The following is a 20,486-nucleotide window of genomic DNA, read 5'->3' on the forward strand; positions in this document are numbered from 1 at the left end:
CTCCTTCTCTTGTCGGAGGCGCGCCACCTCCTCCTCCAAGTCTGTGTGAACCATAAACTGGTCAGTAAAGCAAACTACACAAGTACGCAAAGCTGCTCGGAGCGTGTGACTAACCTTCTCGCTGCCGGTACTGGTCGGCCAAGCGACGAGTGAGGTCGAGACGACGCTCCTCCTGGACACTCAACTCGGCCACCTTCTCCCCGACCTCCGAACGCAGCCGGTCTACCTCCGCGGCAAGGGCCTTGTTCTCGGCCATGACGCCTTCTATCTGGTCAAAGCACCGTTTCCGGTACTTTGCCGTTTTCATTGCGCCCTACAAAGCGAGCATATAACGACCATGCAAGACAAGGCATAGAATGTACAGCAGTACAAAAAAGTCGCTTACCTTGACTTCGTCAACGAGGCGTTTGGCCGCGCGCTCCACCCTGGCGGCCTCTTCGGTCTCGGCGAGCTCCTCATGCCCGATAAAGTGATCCCCGCGTTGGCGCCACACATACACGTGTTGGCGGCCATCACGGGGACGACCCTCAATCTCTTCCACCTCATCATCGGAGGCCGCCCGGGTTTCCTCCTCCTGTGCTGCGTCACCCCCAGTGGTGGTCCCAGGTATTACTGGTCCTCGGACCAGACCTGGGGAGCCCGCAGCCGAAGAGGCTCCTGCTCGGGGCGGCGTGGGGACTTCACTCCCCCCGGCAGGAGGAGCGGTCGGAGATCTTCCCTCCTCTGAGGAGCCAGTTGGGGGAGCCTCTCCAGCCCTGGTCGGGCTGCCTGTCGTAGTCGGTGCCGCGGTCGGGAGCCCCTCGGTGCTCCCAGGCGCGACTGCAGCTGTTGGCTGCTCTGTGGTCTGGGGGGCCGTATCCTCAGCAGCATGGACTGGCTCGCCCGTCCCCTGGCTGGCAGCCTGGCCGGGGTCGACATCCGACGCCGCACTACAGGAACAAAAGTGTAATTTCAAAAAAAAAATCAAAGAGGAGTCCAAAATACGTAAGTCGAACACTTACAGGTCTGATCGACGTGGGTGGCGGTGAACCTCCTCCTCGCCCGGCCGGTCGGCACCTGCGCCCCCATCTCGACAACTTGCGGTGCAGGGGCGTCGCTGGCCACCCGATCAGTAGCGGCCGGCGCATTATCTGGGCGGCCCCGGGGCCGTCGGACCAATGACGGCGCAGCCTCCTCGTCGTCGTCGTCATCGTCAACGATCCGCACGAGCCGACGACGCTTCGGTGCTTGGCTGCTCTCCGCCGGTAGATCTGCCGGCAGCTCCGGTGTCGGCAAAGGATCTGCCGGCAATGGCCTCTTCCCCGCTACCCTCTCCTCGGAGGTCGGGACGGGGCGGGCTTGGTCCTCTTCACTGCTGGTGTAATGAGTACACCGAGCAGCGTCCTCCTCTGGCGGGTCTTCTCCCGCAGGATTTTCCATCCCCGGTGCCAGTGATACATACACTGTGCACCGGTCGACATCGCCGATCTGCAAAAGCAACAGAGATGAGTCAGCTGCCGACGATATACGAATGCTAAAACAAAATAATCTGCTACATACCTTTGGTGCTGGTCGTCCTAACTTGAAGGCTTGCACCCGATCACTGCCACGGATGAAGCCTCCGTCCGCGAAGTTAAACAGCTCGTTCAACAGCTGTTGTACCTCCGCTTTCTCCAAGATCTCTGGCCGCATCCTGGTCGGGTCCACGCTTCCGGCATACTCGTACGCCGAGTGCACCCTCTTCTGGCAGGGCATCACCCGACGACAAATGAAGTTGCCGACCACGCTAAGCCCGTCCAGGCGCGACCAGTCGATCAGCTTCATGAGATCCGCCACTGGACCGTCGAACTCCGGGCGGTCGGTCCAGCTCATCCTCTTCTCAGGAATGTATCCCACGTCGTAGAATGTGGAGCTGCCCGGTTCCTCCCTGATGTAGAACCACTTCCTGTACCATTCGGTCAAGGAAGTGTTCCATGGGCAGTGCAGGTAGCGATTCTTCATTCCATCATGAAGGTTGAGGTATACTCCACCTGCAACCTTGGAGCCTCCAACTGCTCCCTTCTTCCTCAAGCAGAAAAGATACCGAAAAAGATCGAAGTGCGGCTCTATGCCAACATAGGCTTCGCACAGGTGGATAAAAGTGGAAATGAGGAGAATTGAGTTCGGGTGCAGATTGCAAATCCCGATCTCATAGTACAAAAGAAGACCTTGAAGAAAAGGATGAACAGGAACACCAAAGCCCCTCTTAATGAAATCTTCAAATACGACGATCTCACCGGCGCGAGGGTCGGGGTAGCTCTCCCCCTCCGGTGCCCTCCAGCCGCCGAGCTCCGGGCCATGCAGAAGCCCCATATCGACGAGGTCACCAAGAGATTTCGTGGTGCTGCGAGACTTCTTCCACTCCTTGGCCATCAGTTCGGCCCTCTTCCTGGAGTCGCTCTTCGCCATTAGAGGTGCGAATGTGGGCTTGAGTTAGGAAGATGCAGGCGATTGGGGGAGATGAGAGCGGAAGGTTTGAAGGCAATGGCAGGGTAAGCAGTACAGGCGGAACTATCAGGCTCTTATAGCCCGCAACTCCACCTCTCCCACTTCCCGTATTCTCGGGAAGTGGGCGGGCCATGCGGCGGATGCGGCGTTTCGGTTTACAATGATTATAGACAATTAATGCGGCGGATTTTTCGTACCAATTGATGGTTTCCTTTTCTCAAACCATGCAAAGGGCGGCTGCACAGTTGCCAGGCGCAACTTTTCATGCATCCGTCTGACACCCCGTCAGGAGGCCTCGTCACGTCAACTTTAACTGGAAAGATCTTTTCAAAAAACAAGAAGACACATACGCCAGAGAGTCAACAATCCGGGGACTGCACCGACCACCGGGCATTCGACGCTCGGGGACTGGTCGCCCAGTCTATCAGCTCGGAACCTCAAGGACTGCGCCGACCACCGAGCACTCGACGCTCGGGGACTGGTCGTCCAGTCTATCAGCTGGAAGCTTTAAAGGACTGCACCGACCACCGAGCACTCGACGCTCGGGGACTGGTCGCCCAGTCTATCAGCTAGAAGCTTTAAAGAACTGCACCGACCACCGAGCACTCAATGCTCGGGGACTGGTCGTACAGTACAGCAACACAGAATTCTAAAAAGCACTTGGTGCTTGGTGACTGGTCGATTAATCTATTCAATTGCAGTCAGACTGGTAAATTCAACTTTTTAGACCTTGCTACAAGGCTCATACTTCGCCTTCCAGCAAGCTCGGGGACTACATCGGTACGATGCATCTGGCGATGCATCTCAGTTACAGAATTTCTTTGAGGACTTTTGTTTTGACCCTGGCACCACGTGCCTGCGTCACCTACTACCAGGCTCGGGGACTAAGTGGACACACTTCACCTTGCGGTGAATTTGCTTGCTTTTTTGATGTTTATACCTTTCAAAAAAGTAAAGTGGGCACACTTCACCAGGAAAGAAATCTTTTTTAATTTAGAGCACCATGCATTCTTCGAACAACCTGCTTCTTCGATGTCAATGTTGATCAACTGTCTTTTGAGTTGATCAAAATACCGTTGCAACTGTTCGGGCAACTTTCCTGAAGACGTCAAGCCTCACTGATCGAAGAAGCTCAGGACGGCGTGTTACATCATAATACATGGTGCTCGGGGACTAGCTGTGGGGGTATAAACCCCTATACCCTTACAACTGGACTTGGGCCAGGAGGCTTGGCCCATTACGAGACGAGTTCAAAGCTTGATCCGACAACCTGGAGTTCCGCGCAAGGAAACAAGATGTGGAGATCAAGCAGGATTTCTGGTCGGTTAGAATAGGAATTGATATCGAATTATCCATGGCAATTGTAACCGACTAGGATTAGTTTCCAGATCTGTAACCCTGCCCTCCAGACTATATAAGGAGGGGCGAGGGACCCCCCTAGGACACATCATATTCTCCCAACACAATCCAATACAACCAGACGCAGGACGTAGGTATTACGCCAACTCGGCGGCCGAACCTGGATAAAAAGCTTGTCCGTGTCTTGCGTCACCATCGAGTTCGTAGTTTGCGCACCGTCTACCGATAAACTACTACCGTGGGTATACCCCAAGGTAGACTGCCGACTAGCTTTCGTCGACAACCTTGTGCTTGATTTTTGTGGCACCCAAGTTGTGGGTCTAGCTATACTTGGCTCCTTGAGATATCTTACAAATTAGCTAGGAGGTTTGATTTGAGTTTTCACGAATTATTATTCATGCATACAGGTGACATCTCGATCCTTTCTAGTTTTTTCACTTCTCCACTTATCCAAATGAGATTTCCTAAGACCCCTTATATTACAAGATGGAGGACATTAGCTATATTGTAACTTCAATAACATCGTTTATGCGTAATAGCTCAGTAAGATTAGTGTAACAAAAATAAGAGTATGAAATTCTCCAATAGCACGTGATTTTTATTTTCCCTATATTTTATAATCATATCATCTCAATGATTTTTTTAACGCAATTTTTTCAGTGATTCATGTGGTAGTTTTTAGGGTTTGAGACTTTACAACTTTCTTCTTTATAATAGTACACTATTTTTTTGTTTAGGTATTCTTTTAAACATATGGGAAACAAACTATCTTTTTGCTAATTCTCAATTGAGTTTGCTATTTATACTAATTATAATTTATATGTTCGCTTTATTTAGATGTTTTTTCTTATTCATATGGAGATCAAATTGCCAACTTTCATAGTTTTTTATTTGGATTTTCCATTTACTTTACACAGTTTTGCTTTTCCAATTGGTGTTAAAATCAAATTATTTTCTTTCTTAATTTATTATTTAATTTACTATTTATCCAAGGATTATTAGGCATGGGCTTTTAGTTTAAAATCTAGTCTCTTTACACGTCAACAAATCCAACGGTACATTTGTAATTGTATATCCTCTTAGTGAGCGTCGTCATTTTAACACTGTAAATCTGGAATAACATAATAACATAATAGAATATTTTTACAATGGTTGAAGATACGATGAGAAGTGATTGGTGTATCTATGATCAGTGGATCTAGAACATGAAAAGCGATGAGAGACGATGGGAGACGATAGGTGTGTCTATGGTTGGTGGGCCATAGATGTCACATCGCCTCCCATCGTCTCTGAAATTATGGGGATTATGACCCTAAATAGAGGAGGGGTGATTCTTTTTTCGTGTTTCTTTTTTTAATGAAGGGTAAAAAGGTAAATTCATAATTGTAAAAATAATATTTTGAGTAACATATTTAGGGTGTATGATTTAAGTACTATAGTTAGTTAGATAAAAATCTTCTTCTTAAGTTTTTTTAAAATCTTCTTAGGATTCCACCCGTCGGCGTCCACCAATCAGCGTCAGCCCTATGGGGGGGGGGGGGGGCAGCAGGTGCGCTAGCCATGAGTCCTTGCGGCTTGGGGGCCCAACAGGATATGTAGTATATTAGTATATACTCTGTATATGTATTGGGCTTTAGGTAACGAGTGGCCACAAAGCTGCCTTGCGAGGAGAGCCAGAGACGCGGACTCGCAGTGTCGCCGAATTCCTGATTGACGCGCTGCGCGCAGACGCAGGCACACACCACGTAGCCATCGCTTTGGCCGCAGACGTGTAGTCATCGAGGGACTTCAAGCAATCAGCGCCAATCAGGTTTTTATTGAATATTGATTTGATTCAGTTTCATATTTTCAGTTCATATGATTATGTCAAATTTTATATGCCCTAGGTTTTTTTCCTTGTTCAATTTTTGTCTATTACTTTGCACTCAGTTCCTCATGTAGTCATATTTTTATTTTAATTTAGGTCAAATGTTAGAATTTGAGAATGTTACCTAAGAAACATGAGTCAAGGGCTGCGAAAAGAAAGCGGAAAAGACAAGAAGAACAGTTTCGACAGTCACAATAAGGTGCTTTAGATAAGTTTTTTTAGTTTCAAGTAGCGTTGTGCCTGAGCCTGATGAGAACCCTATAGATGCACCTGAGAATCAAGAAGAGCCTATAACTGAAAATTTACAACCTTCCTCTAAACCTGAAAATTTACAACCTTGCTCTGATAATGATAATATTAGTGAACAAATTGATGCTTGGATGAATGAAAATTTATAGCCTTCCTCTGAACCTGAAAATTCAGTTGATGATGCGCAACCTTCTATTCATGATGTCTTTGATCCTAGAACTTGGTAGAATCTTGATAATAAGGGTAGAGATATTTTGATTGAAAAAAGGCCCATTAGAGAATTGAATCTTGAGTTCCCTGCAGATGCTCGCAATAGACGTTTTTCATGTACTTACTACTCTAGAAAGTTAAGCAATGGTGAGGTGGTTGATAGAAAGCGGTTACTTTCGGTTGCCTGTACTTGTGACTGTAGCTTCAGCCGAAAGGAAGTTTCTCAAAATTGAAGTTGTTGAAGAACTATTTGAAATCAACTATGTCACAAAGAAAGGTTAAATGGCTTGGCTATGTGAACCATCAAGAGGGATATCTTGGACACTATTGATCTTAATACCGCTCTTGATGATTTTGTATGAAGAAATGCCCGAAGAAGTATATTTATATAAGAAGCAATGAATATGATGGAGTTCTGTTCTTTTTCAATGTAATCATATTAGTTTTAGAAGTACAAATATATTGCTTTTTAATCCACATTGTTTCTCGCTATTGATAATTATCAGACATATTTAATTCTAAATATATTATTATATTTGGTTTCGCTTTACAAATATATTATAGACTAGAGAGGTCATCGCGACAAGCTCGCTAGAGGGCTCTCAAAATCCTAGGGGCGGCGCTGCCACTAGTGCGTGTTACCAGGAACCATCGCCACCGATGATAGGGGTTGGGGTTTGAGAAAACCTTGTACAGTGACGTTATTACTCTTCCATGAATTAAATCGAGAAAAAAAGTTTTTTACGGAGGCAATGAGAGACGATTGGAAACTATTTCAACCAGTAAAAGGTCTCTAATAAAATAAATAGATGGGGTAGACATAATAGTAGTAGCAGCTAGGTCCAAAGGCAAAAAGCACATTATTTCGACCAGAATGTGTCCGAGACTCCCAGTCCAATAAGCACCCCGAATCATCAACATCGGCCCCACTGCGCTGCTGAACTCAGCAGAAGAACATGGAAGACTTGACATTCTTATGCAGCCGAGGCAGCTCCGGAACCGGCTGCGCTTGGCCGCCACTGGCTGACGACGCCTGGCCGCCACTGGCCGACGACGCCGTCTCTGACGCGTCATCGAACCTGACGAACTGCCGCACCTGCGCAGCCGCGAGGTGCGCGTAGTACACCGGAGCAACTGCAGCACGAGCAAAACATTGGCTCTGATCAGTAAAGCGATGAACCTGAAACTGCAAATCACGACGGCAAGCAAGTAGCTTCGGCATACCGACTGATATGGCTGAGGTGCTCCTCTGGTACCTGGAAATGTTCACACCATTTGCAAATTGCAAGTCAGATCACATCATAGGAAAATAGGAATGCAATATCTTCTTTTTTTCTCAATCTGCCGATCGAGTACATGCAGTGTCAGTGAGCATACACATAGGAGAGGCAGTGGATGAGCTCCTGCAGAGCATCGGGAGAGAAGCCGATCTCATCGTGCAGCACTTGGTAATGCGCTGGCCTTGTTGTCCCCTGGAAATAACACAAGCACATTGGCTGGATTAGGAGGGGAGTCGCTGGGTTGGGGCTTAGGTTCTTGGGGACACCCATTTAAACCATCACTAATTGCACCAAACGATGAAGTGGCTAGCATGAAGCAAATCATAAGCCAGACGTGCATAGAGATTAGAGACCACACTCACAATCCTGCCGGCGTGAGCACACATGTAGAAATCATAGTATCTGGGGTGGCAGATTCCCGTGTCCACAACAGTACCTGCACGGGGACTTCAGGATGAGGACATAATTTTTGAGGATACCAAGCCAAATCAAGTAAAACATCTAGGTTACCAGCAGGGACATTAGCCGTATCATTATTGCCATCTCTGAAAAACCTTGTGTGATGGTTCTTCTGCGCAACAATCACTGTGAACTTGGGGAGCCAGGTATCTCCACTGTTATTCAGAAATTTGCATGCCTACATCAGAGGAAAAATATTTACGTATTAACAGATGATGTCGACATTGAAGATGAACAAATCACAGGAGGGAATGTTTCTACCTCAATGATCTGTGCCAGCTCAATGTTCAGAACATGCTTAAACTCGCCCTCACTAACTCCATCCCTGAAATAAAACGATAATAGACTCATTCCACAAATAAAATCACGAAAAAGCATGACACTGTCTTCATGGAAGACACTTCTACTGCTAAGACTGCAAAATTCAAGACCGCTTTCAGATGGGTTACAAACCTGAAAATGATGACTTGTTCTGGTCTTTGCTTACCAGAGCTAAGGTAGAAATCAAATAATAACTCACTGAAGCAAGTGCAAGTCCCAAGGAGCAACTCATTAGGAAATATTATAGTCATGGTAGACATACCCAAAATAACTTTTATTTTTAACAAAAATCACCTTATGAGGCCACGGTCTTCGTTTCCCTGAGGCTTGAACAGGGAATCAATAATCTCCACCCTGGGTGATAGAGTGCACACGGAAGCTCTGTATCTGGAGATGCAAGGCCAACCCAAGGAACTAACAACCTTATCGGTACAGAAGTACAAGGTTCCATGTCAATAAATCATTGGTTATAAGATGACACTGGGTTTCATACTGTGCTGCATCTAGAAAATAGAAACAGTGCAAAAAAAAAGAAAGGCAAAAATCCATTACATACCGCAGCAATGGATGGTACATTCGACCGTGGTGCACCATGCGAAACATCCATACCAAAGATAATGGTAGGAACCCTCGACACAATAGGAATGGCCTGGTTTCTTTCAATTTCCAAAAGTGAATTCAACCCACCAAGCTGATAGGAAAATAAGACAGCAATAAAATACATTCAAATTGGCAGTAACAAAAAAATGCAAAAAGATGATGAATGAGGTTTTTATATATGGGAATGCTCCGCAAACCTTGGCATTTATCTTCAGCAGCACATTTGTGAGGTACTGATCATCGAGTTTTTTAGGCGCCAAACATTGCGTCACAATACCATATTCCACAAGGCATTTTCGCTTCCATGGCCCTGGTAAGATTGGCAACAGTTTGGGTTTACATAGGGCATAATAATCTAATCCTGCAATGCAAGGAAGACACTGAAAAGCTAGTACACTCAAATATAAGCAAGATGAAGATTCGCAAATAGGAGGAACTGGGGGGATGAAAGCGCCGCTCTCGGGCATCGGCGTCGCGGGTGGCGACTCGCCACCCCCGGCCCCGCCGCTGACCTCTCCCCCGGCCACCCCACCACCACCACTGTCCTCTCCTCCACCCCTCTCCCAGGCGGCTTCTGAAGGTCGTCTTCCGCCTGCGCCGTCGGCCTCGGGCGACCGCGACGACGCTGACCAGTTCGCCCGTCGCCGCTGCATCGTCGTTCCTCCTCCACCCTCCAGGTTTGAGCTTCAAAACCGCCTGCTCTCTGAACTCCACGACTGCATCGTCCCCAATCTCCTCTCCCCGTCGCCTTCTCCGGCCACGGTCTGGGTCACGCCGCCCTCTCGGCATCCTCGTTTCAACGTGTTTTTCGTCAGAAACTCTCTGTGCCACTGCCTTGCGCCGCGTCCGAGTCGTCTAAACGTCGAGCGTGTCCACGATGCTGTGTTCGCGGTGACGGTGTCGAGTAAAAGGTTTGCGAACGCTCTAGTGGTCTCCGGCGCGCTGTGCTTCGCCGATGTCCGGCTGCTTTTCCACCCTTCTTTGGCTTCGGCCATGCTCGCGGTGTCCCGCCTCCCCTCGCCAGCGCCAACGCTTCTCCCTGGAGTTCAAACGGAAGGTGCGGTAGTTACTGCGGGTCGTACGGCCTCACCAAACGCCTTCATTACAGTTGACTCTCCCCTCGCTGAAATCCGGCTGGGAACTGTATCTCTTGCGTGCCCCGCCCACGCCTCTGCAGCGTCCGCCGGGTACAGGGGGAGCGGCGCGACGTCTTGTCACGCCCTCTGAAGCAGGCCGGTCGGACTTCAATGCGCATCGCCACCGCTCGTACCTGGAGGTCGCCCTAACCCCCACTGCTCCTAAAACCTCTCCTGTCCTAACTCGAAAACCTCTGAACCCCGCCAAGGGCTGTTTCCGCTGTTTGGCTTCCGACCACCTGGTTGCCGAGCCGCGACCCTGTGCGCTGTCGTCGCTGCTGGGCGTCTGGCCACCGTAGCAACCGCTGCAAGATGAAGCTCGGAGGAATTCTTCGTGCCGCAGCGCGTAGGCTCCGCACACCGGCAGCCTCTCGTGCGGCCCGTGCGCGCCCCGCTGAACCTGTGCAACGTGACTCCCCGCCTTCACAAGTCCACGCTGAAGTTCCTCCTTCCGACTTCGAAGGCCCTCCGCTTGACGTCGCTCTCCTCGGTACTGCGGCCTACCTCCCAAGTAACATGGTGCCTTCCTCTTCCTCGGGCCCTCGAGAGCCGACGCCGCTGGAGTCCTTGTGCGTCGACAAGTTGATCGTGGACTCGCCGCGCCTATCGCCGATGTGTGCCCCTGTGCCGGTTCTGGAGGCCTCCGGACGCGGTGCACTGGCCCTTGACGCTGCTGCCGCTAGTCAGGCGTTAGCCGGAGGAGACTTCGCCTTCGACGCCATCGGCCGAAGTGCCTCGGCCAGCATCGGGGTTGATGCTGTCCCGACGCTCGACACCTCATCTGGTGAGGAGTACGCCAGTGGGGAGCTGGACTCCGGGTCCGACTCCTCCGGCTCGTCCTGGCAAGCGGGGCGCCCTAGCCATGCTGAGGCCTGGGTCTCCCCTGGCCGTGCCGAGCTGAATGAGCGCCTCCTCTTCGCCTTCATCGAGCCCCCGGTGCACATGCTCGACGTCAGCTCCTTCATCCGGAGCGCGCTGCGCTCGGTAGCGCCTCTTCAGCCGGTGGACCTGCTCCCGTCCTCCACGGGGGCCATGTTGCTGCGCTGTGAGTCCCTGGCAGCTCGTGAATGCCTCCATCGCCTTGCTCCGATCCACTTCGAGGGATCCCTGCTTCACCTGCAGAGGCCGGAGGAAACTTCAAACCGCTTCTTTCGCGTTCCAGTCTGGCTCGCCTTCGTCTTCGTCCTTGGCTTCCCGACTGAGCACTGGTACGCGGAAAAGATCAAAGATTGCTTTCGTGGGTTCGCGGAGGTGGCCGAGATCGACCCAGAATGCCTCTCTGGGGAGAACTTTGGCCCTCTCCGCCTACTTCTCGAGCTGAACGATCGCCTCGAGCTGCCCCTAGAGCTGCGTATCGCTAGCAGGTCGGGTGTCGGGAGATTCGGCGCTGTGGCAAAGATCGTCCCCATCCGCGTCTGGCCCAGGGAGTTCCAGCTCGACAGCCGGGGTAACCTCTCACCCTTCTTCGGGCCCCCGGCGCCTCCAAGCGCTGGACCTTCGCTTGGCCCCCCGGGACCCATGAGCACTACGCAGCAGTCTCGCCAGTCTCCGCACTTCTACAACCTGGCGTTCCCCCCGAACGCCAACCACGGGAACGGCAGCAGCAATCTGCAACGGTCCTTCGACCCTCTCGGGCTGGACTCCTCGGCACTGTCCGGTGTGGTCCAGGATGCAGCCTGGACGATTCAACGTCTCGTGTTCGCCTTGGCTCTCGCTTGGGCGCTGCACACGTGCTCGGCTGCCGTGCGCAGGAACGCGCGCGCCCAGACCGAGCCTCAAGTCAGCTACGCTGGGGGCACTCCGCCTGCCCCGGCGTCGCTGGAATGCCTGTCGTCGCAAAGGGGCTCTAGCGGCGAGCGCGTCAAGCCCCTGATCACCTACCAGCGTCGTCGCCTTCGCTCGAAAGGATCTCGCCCTGCTACTAAGGCTGCCCCGGCTCGGCGCACCAGCTCTCGCCTCGCCGCCAAGGCGCCAGCAGGCTTCGTCGACATGACCACCCAGGCAATGCAGCGCAAGGCGCTGATCAATTCGCTTTCAACCTGCTCCCTCTCGCTTAAGAGACTAGTCTCCAAACGCAACATTCTGGCCAGAAACAAGCTGCCCATCGGGGCTAGGGACCTGCGCTTGCTTGCGGCAGCCGCTGGGCTGCAGAGCAACGCTGAGGTGAATGGTCTCTCCGAATGATCGCCGTTACCTCTCACTTAACCGGTGGCGGCTTGCACCGTCGACCCAATGGCCGCTGGGGGGTTCGTCTCGTTGGTGCTTGTACCTTTTGTTTCATGTTTTTTCTTCCTCTTGGTAGCTCTCGGAAAGCTGCTAGGCTTCGGCCATGCACTTGGTGTTCCAACGGTTGTAACCTATGAGCTCCGTGAACTTCAACTCGTGTAACCGTTGTTTCCACATTGTGTCGTGGAATGTAAGAGGTCTAGGGGACTCGGACAAATGCAAGGTGGTGCGCACTGTGTTTTCTGACGCGAAACCTTCCTTTATTTGTATCCAGGAAACAAAACTGGCGCTGATAGATCTCTTCAAAGCTCAAACGTTCTTGCCGCCCCCTTTCTCCTCCTCGTTCGTCTTCTCCCTAGCTCATGGGACTAGGGGTGGCCTACTCACCGCTTGGGACCCGGCCCTCTTCTCCCTAACGTCGCAGCACTCTAGTTCTTATTGCCTCACTACGACCTTCGCTTGCAACGCATCTGATTATGATCTCTCTATTACAAATGTCTACGGTCCGGCAGACCACGCCTTCTCCACTACTTTCCTTCAATCCCTAGAGGACCTTCGCCACCAGGTTAATGGTCCATGGATCCTGTTTGGGGACTTCAACCTTGTTCGCTGCGCCGCTGACAAGAGCAATGGGCAGTTCAACGCTACCCTGGCTGATGCTTTTAACTCCACAATTCTGCAAATTCTTGTCACTGAAATCCCGCTTTCTGACCGGCGCTACACCTGGACAAATAAGCAGACTTTCCCAATCCTTGCTAAACTAGACCGGGCTTTCACTAATGTGGCGCTTGACCTAGCTTTCCCGTTAACTTCGCTCTCCTCACTGCCGAGGCCAACCTCTGACCACACTCCCTTACTGCTTACCCTTTCTTCCAACATCCCGAGAGGAAACTATTTCAAGCTTGATAACTTCCTCATAAAAAACAACAGCTTCCTTTCCTCTGTCCTTCAAGGTTGGCATCACTCGCCGCCTTGCAGTGATGCAGCGGGTAAACTGGTGGCGTGCGTCAAGGCAGCACGGGCTGCGGCAAAGGTTTGGAAGCGGCGTTTCAGGGCGCCCCCACAACTAAACCAAAACTGCCAATTCATTATTCAGTTGTTTGACTACTTCGAAGAAAACCGCTCTCTCTCTGTTCAAGAGTTTCAGGTCAGAAACAAGGCCAGGGACAAACTGCAAGAACAAATCAAGATCAGGGCCAGTTACTGGAGGCAGCGAAGCAAAGAAAGGAGTGTAAAAGAAATGGACTGCAACACGGCCTTTCACCACGCTAGAGCATCTATCAGGATGAGAAAAAAGTTCATCCGGATGGTGAAGGTGGATGGCCGAGAGATTGTCAGCCACTCCGGAAAGACAGAAGCTCTAACTGCCTTCTTCAGATCAATTATCGGCGTCCCCAGCCACTCAGCTTCGTTTGATCTGGAACGGATTTACACTGACTCTCCGACCCCGGCAACCAACCTAACTAGAGAGTTCTCTGAACAAGAACTGAAGCAGGCAGTCATGGCCATGAACTGCATCAGCGCGCCTGGACCGGATGGATTCGGCCCCTTGTTCTTCAGGGTTGCCTGGCCGTCCATCAGATGCACCATATTGCAATTCGCTGAGGCTTTCCATGCAGGCGTCGCCGACCTGGAAAGAATAAATAGGTCACACATGGTACTCCTGCCAAAGAAACCAGATGCCGTCGACGTCCATGCCTTCAGGCCAATCTGTCTTCAAAATTGTGCTCTTAAGATCATCTCCAAGGCCTTAACAGCCAGGCTTCAGGCAGAAATCCCGAAGCTCATCGATCTGCACCAGTCTGGGTTCGTCAAAGGAAGATCTATTTCTGAGAATTTCGTGTATGCTCTGGAGCTGGTCCAAACCTGCCACAAACGTAAAAAGGCTACAATCGTCTTGAAGCTCGACTTTGCCAAAGCTTTTGACACTGTCAATTGGGATGGCCTGCACAGCGTTCTGCACGCGAGAGGCTTCAACCACACTTGGATTCAGTGGATGATGAGTCTGCTGTCTACTTCCAAGTCAGCTGTGCTAGTAAACGGTTCTCCAGGGCCATGGATAAACTGTAAGCGGGGTCTGAGGCAAGGAGACCCGCTATCCCCCTATCTTTTCATTCTGGTTGCTGAAACTCTCCAACGCATGATCAGAGCTGCAGTACAGATTAGGCATCCAACCGATGACGAGCTGCCATGCGCGGTCCTGCAATATGCTGACGACACTTTGGTGATCTTCAGGGCCGACCCCGAGGCGGCATCACTTCTAAAGAACATTTTAGATCAGTTTGCAACGTTCAGCGGGCTACAAATAAACTTTGACAAGAGCACTCTGGTACCTATTCATGTCCCAGATCATGTGGTTGGCCAGTGCGTTCAATCTCTTGGATGCAGCCAGGGTTCCTTCCCCCAGCAGTACCTGGGGCTACCTCTATCTGCAACCAAGCTACCGGTTTCCAGCTTCCAGATTTACATTCACAAAGCAGACAGGTTCCTCAGCTCTTGGCAGGCCGATCTTTTAAACCCCATGGGCAGAGTGGTTTTGGTCAACTCGGTCTTGGACTCCCTTCTCGTATATCTGATGAGCTCCCTACAGTTACCTCAAGCGACGGTTCAAGCTATGGACAGCAAGAGAAGAGCCTTCTTATGGTCTGCAGACAAAAGCGGACACACCTCACCGGGCACCTGCCTCGTTGCCTGGGAAAGTCTGTGCCGCCCTAGAGACTTTGGGGGACTGGGAATTCGTGATCTGGGAACCCATAATGTTTGCCTTCTAGTCAAGCTGATCCATCGCCTTCACTGCCCTCAGTCGTCTGCTTGGGCACAGTGGGTTCAAGGTAGAGCTTCTGTCACCTCCTTGCAAGGTGACCTTCATGGGGATCATTGGCACACTCTGAGGTCCATCTTGCCACTTTACCAAGCGATCACGTCCGTCTCCTTTGGGAATGGCAAAACCTGCTCCTTCTGGCACGATGTCTGGATTGGTGATGAACCCCTGGCCGATCGGTTCCCTTCTCTGTTGTCTCACTGCACCAACAAAACAGCCACTTTGCTTGAAGTAAAAACCTCTGGTATCCAGGCCTCATTGGTACACAGGCTCTCTGAAGCGGCACAACTAGAACTGCAAGGGGTAGAGGACATTCTGCACAACACTGACCTACGTGACGAACCTGACAAAAGATGCTCACCGTTCTTACGACCTGACAACTCTCTAGACAGTGGCCAGCTTTACAGGTTGATCAAGGCCAGAGGACAGGGCAACGAACCAAGAGCAGCCTTCATCTGGAAGACCTTTGTTCCTCCAAGGGTTCAGTTGTTCATGTGGCTTCTGACACAACGGAGGATTAAGTCTCGCTCCCTACTGGTAAAGAAGCACATTGTAGATTCTGCAACTTGCGAAATCTGCAACTACGGTGACGAAACTCCGGAGCATATTATTCACGGTTGCACAATCAGCAAGGAGGTTTGGCGCTGCTTAGGCCTGCAGTCCATAATCTCCATGGATATGAGACAGCTGCACACTGTCTCCAGCACGTCGGCCCCAGTTCCTGAATTCCCCTCCTTCATTGCTCTAATCTGCTGGCACATCTGGAAAGCCAGAAATGCAAAAATATTCAGCAGTGAGGCACTCTCAGTACATCGTACGCTCAGCGATTGCAAAGCTGCAGCGCAACTTTGGCAACTCAGACTTCCAAGCAGAAGGCGGGCTGTAATTAGCCAATGGTGCTCCTTTCTTGATTCGGCTAGGGCCTCTCCCTCTTAGTTGGTAGTCTCTATTTCTTTCTTTTCCATCGCCGGGTTTCACTCGGCTTCAACTGCTCTGCAGTTCGGTATTGTAATTTGCTTACTGTAATTGCGAGTCGTTTTGGGCTAAAATAAAGTTTTTACAGGTGGGGAACGCCGCCCCCCCGTTGACCCTCAAAAAAAAAATATAAGCAAGATAGTATAACAAACCATAAATGTCACTGTTCTTATCTGGTAGAACACACAGCAGGAAAGTTGGGGGCTTTTCTATCTTCTTTCTAATCTGCTCTAACATAGCATCGACTCTACTAGCCGCAGATTCATTCCCTTGAAGCCTCTCCTCAAATATAGATTGAGGAGGTGAAATGTTCTGCAAATCAACCTGGCTAAATACAACAGGAGAATTTAAGAGTTGTACAATATCAGTTAGAAACATAGACCTACAATGCCCTTGTTGTCACCACAGTGAATGAGCCTCCGAACAAGATCCTGAAGCTTCCACCTTGTCGTAAAATTAACTGCAGCCCATGTGTGCACTCCCTTGGCCTCAAAGAGCTTCTGAATGGCACAATATGGGCATTGTTGTTAGCACAACAGCAAAAAAGATTAATGCGATATTGTAAGGAACTAAGGACTAAAGTCAGAAGAGACCCTTACCCTGTTCATGAAGTTCCACCTCCCATCACGTGCAATAAGATCTTGACCATCCCCAGCTTTTAGCTACACATGACAACCGTAACCAAGTGTGCAACATCATCAGCACACCGAAGAGCCTGGAAAAAAGAAAGGGGAACTAGGGAAGTTCTGGCCAACCTTTGGCGCTTGAAGGATTCTACCGTCAACTTGAGCAAACTCTGGAGCTATTGAAATGCCACACTTCTTCAGTATGTCATCCGAATTATAGTTAATGCGTTGCAGTGCCTGGTAATGATGTTATTAGTCAAAATGTTAATCGAACTAGGCTATGGCAGTGAGCAAAATAATGTCCATGGATGAACTTACACCATGAACCTCTTTACCCTATCTTAATTGAAAGGCAGAGCTAACTACCAGTTCGTTATAAAAAAATGAACTTACACTAGACAAATCTGACTTCCTTTCTCTAGGGTTCTTCCGCGAACTTTGGACCAGCGAGGACCGCTGTAGTACAGTCAGAGCCTTTGTGTACCTTTGCAGTGACACTAGATGGCAAAGCTGATAATTGTAGACAGATTCTAGTGTTATGCGCAAACAAAACAAGAATGATTTACCTGGACTGCATTGGCACAATTTTTTTAATGAAACAAAATCGACAGACCTCTATCGGTAGATATGTCGGACGCTTGGGCTTCCCAACAACCAAGCAGGGAAAAATAGCAGAATCCTGCAGTCTTATATCCCAATGCTTCAAGTAGTAATCATAGACCGTTATTTCCACGACATCGGGTCCATTGCCGTTTCTTTGCTTCAACAGGAACCTGAATCAAGAATTAGATGTTAAACAACCTCCAGCTGGCCTTGCTGAATAACATCAAATCCAAGAATTTAATTGTCTCACTTCTGTTCATAGCAAGACTTCTCACTCAGGCTGGAAATCTTGAATTCAGAGTTAGTGTGAGTGGTTTTGATCCTCAAATTCCTCAATGCATGCTTTGCCTAAAAAAACAAGTCAACTGAGCATTGGAGTAATCTGGTCGAGTAGTCAATCTTGGGCTACCACATTATTGGGGGAAAACATGAGTTGCATCAAGGCCATGACTTACTTTGCCCCAGTCAATTCTGCTAGGGTCCTTGATATACTGGTTGGACAGTATAAAATTAATGACAGGCCCAGGTTCCACAATCATAGTCGTAGACACATCTGTACCAGTTGAAAAAAGTTGAATGTAATGTGCTATCACTTTGTCGTAGACTGTTTAGGAATGATCTGATTACAAGTAATATCATTCAGCCTGTGGAAAACATACCGATGTTGAGTGAAAGTCCAGATTGAGTGGGTCGAAAGCTGGAATGATATCCTGGACATCGCACAACACCACCACCCAACTTAATGGGCTCGGAAGGGCTATGGAAGAAGGATTGCCTAACTAGAAGGCAACCCCTGGGAAGTGCAGACAAAAAGAGCAAAGATTCAGTGAAGCAAGGAGTTTATATGTAACAAAAATATTTAGCTCTTGCTATTGGTAGAAACAAAAAGATTGACATTTAACAAACCTTTGCATCAGTTGTTAACAAAATCGTTTTAAAGAACCAGTCTTATCAAAAAGGTATCACTTACTGTTTCGCTGACTTTTGCCTAAGTATGATGTCAAGAACCCGAAGGGCTTCCTGACAATCATCAGATTCTTGACCTCTCAGGACTTTGTCAATGGCACTCAATGGGATTTCTCCCACTGATTTTTTTTCTTTACAAAATTCTCCCACTGATTTCAATTCCACTTTGTACGTCTTACAAGTCATGGGCCGCTTCATTCTTTTTGTGTCACTTCCTTCTGGACTTCCATTTCCTCCAGGGGTCCTACTCCTAGCACTCCTGAAACCAAGATAAGTTGTTGAACCAATGACAGATTAGCTCAAGATCATAAACAACATGAGAAAAGGTTAGTTAAGGTGGAATAATTACTTTGTAGATGAACCATCCTCCACTACTACCATGAACGCATCCTCGACATTCTGAAGGGCACACATTGTGTATAGGTTGTTTTCACCGTCGTAAACAAAGTCCACATTTGCCAGATAGATTTCCTGCAACTTTTCGATCACTGTTCTACTTACCCCTTTCGATTCAACTGGTTTATCATCTTCATACTTCACACTCACCTGAAAGTGGAACAATGTGTGAAATTAAGAGAGGATTTAGGGTCCAAAAAGATCAGAAGGTAGGATATCAGAACCACACGCACATTGTAGTGGTAGAAGATGACATCAGTCCTGTGAACTGAGACTTTGAAGTGGTTTGTACGAAGCCGTATTTGGTTCCCTTTTGTGCCAGACCCATGAGGCCTCGACATTGGGAGTCTCTGAAGAATTGGCGCCTTGTTGAGGCCATCCTTGGTACCGCTGGATTCCATCCTAGGCCAGATTTGTCTGCAATGAAAACACAGCAAAATGTTGTAACTATAGAAGTGACCGCCACTCATCTCAAGGGACAGCTTCTGCATTGCACCAATTCCATCTAATTTTTTCCCACACATTAGACTGAATGAGAAACTTGATTACTGCTTCCAAATATGGGAAAACAGATTAGCAGTATGCAATTGTTTACTAAACACAGTTAAAATACAATAAGATTTTTTTAAAAAAAAAAGAAAAACAGGATGGAGGAACGACAACACATTTCCAATCATTTCTGTTCGATACTCTTGGGAACAAACTACAAACCCAAGATCATCACCACAAATTTAAGCCAAGATTCCACAGAGGATATGAAAAGCCACAATCCCAAAATCACCAACTCACGGGATGATATTTATCCAACAATAGAACGCAGCATGTGTCATAAGATGCAAGCATCAGGCCAGGCCTTCTCCAACAAGAAAAATAAGAGATATAAGCAACCCGAGCAGCAGGAGGTAGTAACGGAAGGCGAGGCGTGAGATCGAGAAACGAAGAAGAACAAGAGCAGGAAGGCGAAGGTATTACATACCAAAATGGAGCTCGAGGACAGCAGCGGAAGGCCAGAAAACCCACTTCTTGCTCCTCCTCTGCAAAACCCCCTCCTCTTCTTGGCCAGGCTAAGCCAGAAAACCCTCCTCTTCTTTTATATAGACAGACGCTGCCGCGTTATTATGGCTGTTGCCTTCTGGTCTTCTTGCATTTGTGCTGTGTCGTTTCAGTTTATTTAGTCTCACTGACATGAAGACAGGGATACCACCCACCTGGCCAATGAAGAGGTGCACTTGTATTATTGCTCAACTACGTGAAAATGAAACCAGTAATAGTAGTTCATTATTATTACTGACACTACTAGGCACCAGTCACCAATTAATCTATCCATAATAATTCTCACCTAATTTTTTTACCCACCTCATATCAGAATCCTTGAATTTTGATAGCGGGTCATGCTAGGCTCCTAGGAACTCCAAGATACTCTCTAAATTTATTTTAAATACTGAGAATAGAGGTTTTAGTAAAGAAACTACTCTCCAACAACTTTTCTAAATGGCTATCCAAATATGGTCATTTTCTATTCCGAATTTCTCGCTAGCTAAAAATAGAAAACGAGAATGACTCTCTAGAGTACGCATGAGATTTAGAAAGACTGTTGGAGAATGAAAAGACATAGAAAACGGTTTTTATGCAAGTGACTCTCTAAATGAAGATTTAGAGAGTGAAATTTAGAAAGGCTCTTAAAGATGCTCTAAGCATGCGTTTGTATAGCGGGTTAGACCCATTTTCAGTGTTGTTTGAAGTTCATTGGGTCTAGGTCGAACCCACATGTAGTATATTCCCACCAGATGCGAGTTGGACTTGTCTGCCCAAATCGAAGGAATTGGAGCGAACCCAATTTGATGGGCATCTACTCCCCGCCCTTGCCCTCAACGCTCACCTCCTAGATCTTGGCATTCGCGCCGGCCCTAGCACCGGCATCCGCCC

At 48.9% G+C, this 20,486-nt stretch overlaps 1 protein-coding gene across 1 annotated transcript; it reads right to left on the reverse strand.

The window, feature by feature from the left end:
* Positions 6,925–19,617, reverse strand: LOC8074530 (protein argonaute 4A). Its single transcript, XM_021457869.1, has 23 exons — positions 19,537–19,617; positions 18,794–18,977; positions 18,514–18,710; positions 18,169–18,408; positions 17,858–17,991; positions 17,654–17,751; positions 17,449–17,546; positions 17,209–17,368; positions 16,989–17,105; positions 16,725–16,832; positions 16,569–16,631; positions 16,356–16,469; positions 16,122–16,281; positions 9,009–9,121; positions 8,768–8,902; positions 8,506–8,633; positions 8,344–8,409; positions 8,152–8,215; positions 7,942–8,068; positions 7,794–7,867; positions 7,529–7,623; positions 7,376–7,407; positions 6,925–7,285 (listed from the first exon to the last, which is right to left on the reverse strand). The coding sequence occupies exons 2-23, from the start codon at positions 18,959–18,961 to the stop codon at positions 7,095–7,097; spliced, it is 2,682 nt and encodes an 893-aa protein (XP_021313544.1). The 5' UTR covers positions 18,962–18,977; positions 19,537–19,617; the 3' UTR covers positions 6,925–7,094.

Source organism: Sorghum bicolor, chromosome 3 (genome assembly GCF_000003195.3).
Source record: "Sorghum bicolor cultivar BTx623 chromosome 3, Sorghum_bicolor_NCBIv3, whole genome shotgun sequence".
In the NCBI taxonomy this organism is placed as follows: Eukaryota; Viridiplantae; Streptophyta; class Magnoliopsida; order Poales; family Poaceae; genus Sorghum; species Sorghum bicolor.

Excerpts from the sequence above, each read along its gene's own strand:
- LOC8074530 (XM_021457869.1), bottom strand. The coding sequence starts at position 18,961 with ATGGAATCCAGCGGTACCAAGGATGGCCTCAACAAGGCGCCAATTCTT. Across the intron at positions 16,833-16,988 it reads GGAAGTCAGATTTGTCTAGT|GCACTGCAACGCATTAACTA; the intron begins GTAAGTTCATTT and ends CATCATTACCAG. Across the intron at positions 7,624-7,793 it reads GTGCTCACGCCGGCAGGATT|GGGACAACAAGGCCAGCGCA; the intron begins GTGAGTGTGGTC and ends TGTTATTTCCAG.